The sequence below is a fragment of the Triticum aestivum genome, chromosome 6A, assembly GCF_018294505.1.
Source record: "Triticum aestivum cultivar Chinese Spring chromosome 6A, IWGSC CS RefSeq v2.1, whole genome shotgun sequence".
Taxonomy (NCBI): Eukaryota; Viridiplantae; Streptophyta; class Magnoliopsida; order Poales; family Poaceae; genus Triticum; species Triticum aestivum.
Genome location: NC_057809.1, coordinates 576601867 through 576612760, shown reverse-complemented (window position 1 = coordinate 576612760; position 10894 = coordinate 576601867). Strand labels below are relative to the sequence as shown.

At 38.9% G+C, this 10894-nt stretch overlaps 1 protein-coding gene across 1 annotated transcript; it reads right to left on the bottom strand.

The window, feature by feature from the left end:
• Positions 1-8536: 8536 nt before the first annotated feature.
• Positions 8537-9835, bottom strand: LOC123131104 (uncharacterized). Its single transcript, XM_044550863.1, has 2 exons — positions 9622-9835; positions 8537-9491 (listed from the first exon to the last, which is right to left on the bottom strand). Exon 2 carries the CDS (start codon positions 9472-9474, stop codon positions 8626-8628), a length of 849 nt encoding a protein of 282 aa, XP_044406798.1. The 5' UTR covers positions 9475-9491; positions 9622-9835; the 3' UTR covers positions 8537-8625.
• Positions 9836-10894: the final 1059 nt, after the last annotated feature.

Sequence of the window (10894 nt, the reverse complement as noted above, 5' to 3'; positions counted from 1 at the left end):
ACATTAACTTTCACCCAAGTCTTCCCAAAGGTCTTACTTGGCACTTTATTGAAAAAAGGTATAAAACATGATTACTACAGTAGCTTAATCATGTGAACACACAACAACAGTAAGGGTAAATAATGAGTTGTCTCCCAACAAGCGCTTTTCTTTAATGCCTTTTAGCTAGGCATGATGATTTCAATGATGCTCACATAAAAGATAAGAATTGAAACATAAAGAGAGCATAATGAAGAATATGACTAGCACATTTAAATCTAACCCACTTCCTATTCCTAGGGATTTTTTGATCACATAATTTATAGGAACAAGAATCAACTAGCATAGGAAGGCAAAACAAGTATAACTTCAAAACTTTAAGCACATAGAGAGGAAACTTGATATTATTGCAACTCCTACAAGCATGTATTCCTCCCTCATAGTAATTTTCAGTAGCATAATGAATGAGTTCAACAATATAACCATCACATAAAGTATTCTTTTCATGATCTACAAGCATAGAAATTTTACTACTCTCCACATGAGCAAAATTCTTCTCATTCAGAATAGTGGGATCACTAATTCCTAAATTTGACACTCTTCCAAACCCTCTTTAGATGATAGTATTATTCATACTCCAAAATATATAAGTGAAGTTCATGGAGCATTCTGCAATTAATATAGTCTAACCAATATCCAAGCTCAAAATATATAAGTGAAGCACACAAAGCATTCTATAAAACCATACTCAAAACATTTAAGTGAAGCGCAAAGAGCAATTCTGTAAGATCATACTTAAAAGATATAAGTGAAGCACATGAAGCATACTATAAATCAATGAAGGACTATATCATACTAGCATGGTTCTTAAAGAAAAAGAAAAACACAAAGGACACAAATCATGTGAACAAAACAAAAACCGAGGTATACCGATAATTGTCGAAGAAGAAAGATGGGATGCCAACCGGGGCATCCCCAAGCTTAGATGCTTGAGTATCCTTGGAATATTTACTTGGTGTGCCTTTGGAATCCCCAAACTTGAAATCTTTCCTCTCTTTATTCTTCTCATATTGATATCTCCTCGATCTTCGAACACTTCATCCACACAAAACTTTAACAAAAACTTTGTGAGATCCGTTAGTATAATAAAACAAATCACTACCTTTAGGTACTGTTGCAAACTTATTCCAATTTCATATTAGAACTATATCTAATGTATTACAACTTCCCCATGGTTCATACCCCCCGATACTACCCATAGATTCATCAAAATAAGCGAACAACACATAGAAAACAGAATCTGTCAAAAACAGGACAGTCTGTAGTAATCTGGAAGTTTAGTTAACTTATGTAACTCCAATTAAATTTAAAAAATATGAAAATTTAAAATATTTGTATAGAAGTAGTGTGAAAAAAGTTTCAGACCCATTTGACTTTCCAGTTAAAAATGTAAATTCACGCACTACAACCAAAGTTTCTGTTTTTGTACTGCACATAGTAAACAAGCAATGTAATCATCCTAAAACCGAAGCTTGGCACATTATTTTTATAATGAAATGGATATATACAAGGGAATAATTATTTTCAGAGAAGCTTCCATGAAAAGTTTTACATTGTTTCCATGAGCATGAACACAAGTGTTCAAGGTTGACCCTCACTTCTCCAATGCATAACCTTCCAATCACTTCTCTTATTGAAAAACTTTTTAGGCATGAGAGGCAAGTAATTTTTTTTTGTATTTTCATTATTTTTTAAAAAAATTGTATGTTTCACCCACAACTAAACAGAAACAAAAAGGAAAAAAAATATACTTAGTGAAGAAAGCAAACAAGCACACACGAGAATATCAACCCCACACTATTGTTCCCCGGCAACGGCGCCAGAAAAGAGCTTGATAATCCCCAAGTGCAGGGAATCATCATAGCAATTCCCAAAGGTGGAAGTGATAAGTATGGAGTGTCGAACCCGCAAGGAGCTAAAGATAATATCAATATTCTCTCAAGTCCTATCTGCCATTGATACAACTCTACGTACACCGAACATTTGCTTCCAACTAGAAACGAGAAATAAAACTACGTTGTGGGTACGAAGAGGATAACTTTGCATGATATCGGAGAGCTAAAACATAAAAGTAGGTGGTGTTATCATAAAGTTAGAATATATTACTAAATATTATAAATAGTGAGTGTGGAATAATGATGGGTCGGTGTGCGGAATTATCCTAGGCAATTGTTAACAAGACCGGTACTCGTCATTGCAATTTCATATGTGGGAGAGGCATAAGCTAACATACTTTCTCTTCTTGGATCATATGCACTTATGATTGGAACTCTAGCAAGCATCCACAACTACTAAACATCATTAAGGTAAAACCCAACCATAGAATTAAAGCATCAAGTCCCCTTTATCCCATACGCCACAACCCCCTTACTCAGGTTTATGCTTCTGTCACTTAAGCAACCCACTACAAGTGAATCATGAACGTATTGCAACACCCTACAGCCGGAATCCCTCATGCTTGCGCGACACGGAGGGCACAATAGGACAACATCAAAATAAAACATACAACTCGTACCAATCTAGATCAGCAATCAACCCAAAGACAAAGGATATCTACTCAAAACATCATAGGATGGCAACACATCATTGGATCATAACATGTGGCATAAAGCACCATGTTCAAGTAGGGATTACAGCGGGGTGCGGGAGAGTGGACCGCATAAAAGAGACGAGGATGGTGATGTTGATGAAGATGATCACCGAGGCGATAATTCCCCTCCCGATGGCACTCCGGTGCCACCGAGAGAGAGGAGGAGAGGTTCTCCCCCTTGTGCTTCCTCCTCCATGGCCTCCCTCCTGGATGGGGAGAGGTTCTCCCTCTGGTCCTTGGCCTTCATGGCGATGATGGCCCCTCCGGGATCCTCCTCCATGGCCTCCGGTGATGATGGCCCCCTCCAGCAGGATGCCAGAGAGGACCTAGATTGATTTCTCGTGGCTACAGAGGCTTGCGGCGCCGGAATTTCCGATCTAGGTTATTTTCTGGGGGTTTCTGTATCTATAGGAATTTTTGGCGTCGGTTTCATGTTAGGAGGGTCTCCGAGTCGTCCACGAGATAGGGGGCGCGCCCTCCACCCCCGTGGACGGCTCGGGATGCTTCTGTTCCATCTCCGATGCTCCGTGGGCTTCTTTTGGTCCATAAAAAATCGTCAAACATTGGCACGTCAATTGGACTCCGTTTGGTATTCCTTTTCTGTAAAACTCAAAAAGAAGGAAAAAACATAAACTGGCACTGGGCTCTAGGTTAATAGGTTAGTCCCAAAAATCATATAAAATAGCATATAAATGCATATAAAACATCTAAGATGGATAATATAATGGCATGAATACTTTATAAATTATAGATACGTTGGAGACGTATCAGAGCCCCTCCGAGATTGGATCTCTCTGTGTTTCCTTCTGTTTCTGCACTCCCTGATTCTGACCTTTCACCGTTTCTTAAATTCCCCGGAGATCCGTAACTCTGATTGGGCTGAAACTTTAACACGATTTTTATCCGGATATTAGCTTTCTTGCACAAGAAGAAGGGCACCAACCGCCTTACGGAGTGGCCACAAGGACCAGGGGCGCGCCCTACCCCCTGGGGCGCGCCCTCCATCCTTGTGGGCCCCTCGGGCATCGTCTCGCGTTGATTCTTTTTTCTAAAAATCACATGTATTCCAAAAAAATCTCCGTAAGTTTTTATCCCGTTTGGACTCCGTTTGATATGGATTTTCTGCGAAAGAAAAAACATGCAACAAACAGGAACTGGCATTGGGCACTGGATCAATATGTTAGTCCCAAAAATAGTATAAAAAGTTGCCAAAAGTATGTAAAAGTTGTAGAATATTGGCATGGAACAATAAAAAATTATAGATACGACGGAGATGTATCAAGAACCACGCAACACCACGTAAACAACTCCTGCACACAAAGAACAAATACTTGCAACCCGACGTAAGAGAGGGGTTGTCAATCCCTCACAGGTAAAAAGGTAGATAAACTTGTAGTAGATTGGATAAATAGATCTCCCGGGAATGCGAGATAAAATAAATAGATACAAATTGCAACAAGGTATTTTTGTATCTTTGGATTAGTAGATCTGAAAATAAAAGCAAATAAAAATAGATCACGAAGGCAAATATAATAAAGAAGATACTCGGGGGCCGTAGATTTCACTAGTGGCTTCTCTCAAGAAAAATAGCAAACGGTGGGTAAACAAATTACTGTTGGGGAATTGATAGAACTTCAAATAATTATGACGATATCCAGACAATGATCATTATATCGACATCATGTCCAAGATTAGTAGACCGACTCATGCCTGCATCTACTACTATTACTCCACACATCGACCGCTATCCAGCATGCATCTAGTGTATTAAGTTCATGGAAAAATAGATTATTGCAATAAGAATGATGACATCATGTAGACAAGATCTTTTTATGTAGAAATAGACCCCATCTTGTTATCCTTAATAGCAACGATACATATGCGTCGGTTCCCCTTATGTCACTAGGATCAAGCACCGTAAGATCGAACCCATCACAAAGCACCTCTTCCCATTGAAAGATAAATAGATCAAGTTGGCCAAACAAAACCCAAATATCGGAGAAGAAATACGAGGCTATAAGAAATCATGCATATAAGAGATCAAAGAAGACTCGAATAACTTTCATGGATAAAAACATAGATCTGATCATAAACTCAAAGTTCATCGGATCCCAACAAACACACCACAAGAAAGAGTTACATCATATGGATCTCCAAGAGACCATTGTATTGAGAATCAAAAGAGAGAGAGGAAGCCATCTAGCTACTAACTACGGACCCGTAGGTCTACAATGAACTACTCACGCATCATCGGAGAGGCACCAATGAGGATGATGAACCCCTCCGTGATGGTGTCTAGATTGGATCTGGTGGTTCTGGAACTTGCGGTGGGTGGAATTGATTTTCGTGGACTCCCCTAGGGTTTCTGGAAAATTGGGGTATTTATAGAGCAAAGAGGCGGTGCGGGAGGACACCGAGGTGGGCACAACCCACCTAGGCGCGCTTGGGGGCCCAGGCGCGCCCTGGTGGGTTGTGCCCCCCCCCCCCTCGGGGCATCCTCTAGGTGCTTCTCCGGCCCATTGGGTGTCTTCTGGTCCATAAAAATTCCACAAAAAGTTTCGTTGCATTTGAACTCCGTCTGATATTGATTTCCTGTGATGTAAAAAACAAGCAGAAAACAGCAACTGGCACTGGGCACTACGTCAATAGGTTAGTACCAAAAAATGATATAAAATGATTGTAAAACATCCAAGAATGATAATAGAATAGCATGGAACAATCAAAAATTATAGATACGTTGAAGATGTATCACCAAGGTATTTTGGTTTCATGTCTTTTGTGAAATTTAGAAAGTGCAGAAGCGTATTTCGAACTACCCAGAGAGAAAATTATGTCTTCATTGTGCTATCAACCATGTCGTAGTTTAATTAAAGTAAAATGTATATAAACATGGGAAGTTTTGTTTTTTTACTTGGGAGTCCTTAGATATTCATATATGTGATTTTTTTAACATGATGGGTCCTTAGATAAGGGAGTGTAGTACCCATTCATAATGGTTGAGAGGGTTCCAATCATGGCCTTGCTGAGAGAAAAATGAGGTAGGAAATTGGCAGACTCTAGATAATGTGATGGGGGAGGAGGTTGTCATCACTTTAGTGTTTGAATGAGTAGGAGTGGCTAGCTCAACACTTGTATTGCAGTTTGGTCTTCTTCTTCTTGTTGCTGCTGCTGTACATCCGCTCAAGTGCTAATGATATGTTGTCAAATGCCCATTTCTTCTCCTTTGAGGTGATTCATGCAAGTGTTACATTTGAGTAGCTGTTCTTCTTCTAGTACACCCTCCGGTCCTTTTTACTCTACATATAATAATTGTCTAAAGTCAAACTTCATAAAGTTTGACCATATTTATATGAAAAAATATAAATATCTACAATGCTAAAGTTATCTATCTATCTATACTACTTAAAAAGAATGTAAGGTTCTCATTTCACCTTTCTTTCCACCACCCCTTCGTCCAACATTCCATGTATATGATAATCAATAACCTTAATATACTTACCTTCGGAACCAATTCCACTTTAATTTACTTACCAAACTTCTAATCAAAATATAAGGTATTTCATGGTCAGAATTTGATAAACATTTATTTACACAATCGCATTATTATTGACAGGTAAATCACAAGCTAACGTACTAGAATATTTATATCCCATTGCAACACACAGGCATTGTTTTATACATAATAAAAATTTAAGTCATGACGCATCTAGCGATAATGATTTCACATTGTGAATTTTAGTATTTTTTTTCTATAAAATTGGTCAAAATCTACAAGGTTTGACTTCAGACAAACCTTATATGTGAACTAAAAAGGACTCGAGGGAGTACTCCATCCAACAATATGCTTTTAATAAATGCTCTAAAAGACTGAGCATTATTTATTGAACGAATTCATCTCAGCTCATAGGTACGAGTACGTGGCTGCAGTGCACAGGCAGAAGAAATCAATCGGTCACACATTATGGGCCTCCACCGCCAGCCATGACGCTTACTCTTTGCACCTCCTCCATCATGATCCGCACCAAGGCGCTGCAGGTAACATTCTTGATCACTATAAATAATGGAAGGCCTCTTCCAATCGCCGACAGGATGGCATTCACATAAGGCCGGTCGTAGTGGGAGTATTATAGTTAGTATCATGTATGCCAACTAGGCAATTTTGATGAGGTGTCTTAAAATTAAATAAAGAAAGAGAGGGTTGGGTATCATATTATGATACCGTATCATAATAAATTCTATGCTAGTATGTGTCATGCATGGCAATAAATAATACTATCTATGATACTACTTTAGGCTAGTCGTAATGGGGAGATCATATACTAGTATCATACATATGATACAAGTGTATGATACTACTTCCATAATGCATAGTATCATAAGTTAGTATCTTAAGTTGCCTTATTAATTGACATGCATGACACAAAGTAGTACAACATTTAATATGATACGGTATCATAATATGATACCACATCCTCTCTTTCCTTATTTAATTATGTGTCACCTCATCCAAAAAGTCTAGTTGGCATTCATGATACTACTTATGATACTCCCATTACGACCAGCCTTATGATACTAGTATATGATACTTCCCATTACAACCAGCCTAATGAAGATTTTGAGTAACCAACTTTAATTTCTAATCAATGTTGCCTTTATCCACCAACCAAAGCCTCTTCTCTTCAGATAGGTCACAATGAGAGTATCATATGTAGTATCATGCAATCCAATAGGCATTTTTGCTGAGGTGGCATACAATTAAATAAGAAAAGAGATGAGTGGGTATTATTATATTGTTTCATATTATCTGTTTTTCATGAACTTAATACTTTGAGATTCATGTTGGATAGCGGTCTTGGGTGGAGTAACAGTGCCAGTTTTTAACGGTCTACTTGCCACACACATAATGCCTATATATATTAATTATGCCATGGATGATCAGCATAACTATGCGCTTTTCTGTCAATTGTCTAACAGTAATTTGTTTACCCACCGGTGTTATTTATGAGAGATGTCTTTAGTAAATGCTATGACCCCTAGGTCCATTCACCTCTATAATAAAACAAATCTTATCATCCCTCACTATTTCCTTTTACATTTATTTAATATATCTATCACTACCAGATTTGATACTTGCAAATAGAAAGGACAAGGGGAGTGACGCTCCCTTGTCTTTGTTGGGTGCAAGCATTTGTTTGTGTGTGTAGGTACTGCTAAAGTTATTTGTGTGTCGTCTTCTATTGGTTCGATAAACTTTGGTTCTTAACTGAGGGAAATACTACATCATCCTTCCTCTTCGTAGAAATCACAACATATTTACAAGTAGCAATACCGCGCTCAAATGCATTCAGGTGTTTGCCAAGACACTGATCCGGGATTTTGGTCCCGAGTACCTCTGAGCTCCCAGTGAGGAGGACACAAAGAAGTTGACATCAATGAACAAAGCAAGAGGATGGTCGGGCATGCTTGGGGGTGTGGATTGCATGCACTCAAGGTTGAAGAACTGCCCTAAAGCTTGGGTCGGGCAGTACATCGGCCGTAAACCCGCTCAAAGCCGTAGCTTCACATGATTTGTGGATTTGACATTGCTTCTTTGAATTGCCAGGGTGTCTCAATGATATCAATGTACTGCATAGATCATATCATTTTGCGCAGCTAGCTAGTGGAAAAGCGACGGCTTGCAATTACACCCTTAATGGACATGATTATAGCATGGGGTATTATCTTGCCGACGATATCTATCCTTCGTGGGCAGTGGCGGAGCCAGAAAAAATGTATAACACGGGCCGACTGAAGGCAGCAACACTTCCGTACAAATTTTTGGTCAAAAAAAAAAACAGTGAAGCAGGTGTAATAGCATATTTTTCATTCATTACACCACCATTCACCGTTGATACAAGAGGATATGCAATTTTTCAATTGTACATCACACAAAAGAAAAATCTAGATAATAGAAGATAGAGAAACTAACTTGCTCCGAGCCTTCAACTAAATGGCACTCAACGTGATGGTTCATCGAACTCATCTATAATTGCATCTGTTGATATTCCAACAGCAATCTCCTTTTCAATATAAATTAACAAGCAGTCCCTTAGAAATCCATCTTCCATTTTATTCCGAAGCCTTGTCTTCACAAGTTTCATGGCAGAAAATGCATGTTCTGTCGTTGCCGTTGAAACCGGTAAAGTAAGAACAAGCCGAATGCGTCTGCACATTAAGAAGTAGTTGGAATTTTTAGCAAGGAATAAATCAACCAATACAGGAACAGAGAACATTAGATACCTGTCAATCAAGTAATATTCATCTGATTTTCCACTAGATGCAAGTCGTTGACAAAGTTCTGATATAGTTGTCAAATTCTGAAACTTTGGGCTTGTGGGTACAATATTCTCGTAATGTCGTAACTGACATATTAGATTATTCATTTCTTGTTCTTTAAAATCAGCAGGATAGAACTTTGAAGCCAGAGAACATATATTATATATGTTAAATGAACGGAATGAATCTTTTGGGTCCAAGGAAGTACACAGGATGAGAAGCTCTGTTGCTTGTTTGTTGAATCTACAATTCAGCTCTTGTGCTTGCTGATCAACAGCAACCATGAAAATGTCACAGCGATAATGGTGCTCAACTGTAGTCCCATCCTTCGCACGAGGATTAATGAAATCCACATATAACTCACTGAAATGTGGTGTTTCTTCTACTTGTTCTTGTTCATCTACTTGCTCTTCTTCATCTACCAAGGGAGGGGCATCAACCAAATTAATCTGTTCTGGAACATCATCAGTTCTTCTTTTCTTCTCAAAAAAAGAATGCAGTGTTGCAAGCTTTCTTTTATTTTTGGCCATGGAGACAACCGATTACCCTAGAAAAATTAAACACAGACCACTATAAGACTATCCAATTTAGAGAATTGAAAAGCCAAACAAAAATTATAGAACAAATTTCAGATCTGAGAGATAGAGAAAGGGAGATCTCAAATCAAGAATATATACCTCTTCTTGTGTGCTTGCAGCGGCTTGAAGAAAGATGAGTCGTCCAGCCGGCCGGCGGAGCTGCAACAGTTACAGGAGAGAGCAACTAGAAAGATTTAGGAGATTTGGGGGCTAGTGGTTTGTCTCCATGGATGAGCAGAGCAAAGGGGGGGCAAGGAAAGGGAAAGGTGGGAAGAGGAATCATGTGTGGTTGGAAGACGAGGGTGGCTTTGCCTCTTTGTGTTTGGGATTAGCTTTTGGGAATTGGGATAGAATAACACTAGAGAAAAGTCAAGCCTTGTACAGGATTCATTGTGCCACTTTTGCTTTTGCTCATCGGTTAGGGAGGGCCACAAGGCCCAGAACAGCATAACACACAACTTCTGAAACAAAAAATCGCTGCTCTAAATTTTTTTTTGGCATGTTGGCCCGGGCCTTGGCCCTTGCTGGTCCCTGCTGTCTTCGCCGTTGTTCGTGGGCAACATTTGTGAATACCATCAGTAAGCTAGAAATCAGGAAACAAACTTTTTTGCCCAAACTTAAGAAGCATGTCGAAAGGATATTGAGAGGGCATTTGGTATGTTGCAAGCTCGGTTTGCCGTTGTTGGAGGTCCTACTTGCTACTAGGATAAAAAATCCCTCTCAAATATTGTGGTTGCATGTGGAATTATACACAACATGACCATCGAGGCCGAGAGGGATTTAAAGTTAGAGTTTTACTTTGGCAGCCGTGTCTGCCAGGACCCAGATGAGATCACTGCATTTCTTGAGACCTACAGGAAGATTCAGGACAATGCCGCACACAACCAACTCCGCGACGACCTCATTGAGCACCGCTGGCAACTGTATGGGAGATAGACTCCCATTTTATTCATTTGATCTTATTTGTATTCATGTCTTTCGGTTCCGGACAATTTGTTATTGTATAGTTATTCAGATTTGAACATTCATTGTAATTGAGGGGATTATTGTGTTGTACGATGCTAAAACATTATAATTTTGATTTATGTGCCACAAATCAGTTTTAGGGGAATAGGCAAAATCATGATTTAAAACAATACTATAATGTAAAAGGAACAACTACATCATCAAGGCACATAGTCATGGTCATTTGTGGCTTCTTCAGCCCCTGACATACATTATATCCCTATATGAACCTTGTTTTTTTATGGAATGAACCTTGTGCTATTATTTACTCCATTAATCAATAATAATAAAGGGAGACTGTTTAGCCTTATATAATTAAAAAAAAAACTCAAGCAGCTTGGCTAAACCGAACCGTGTACCCACGAAC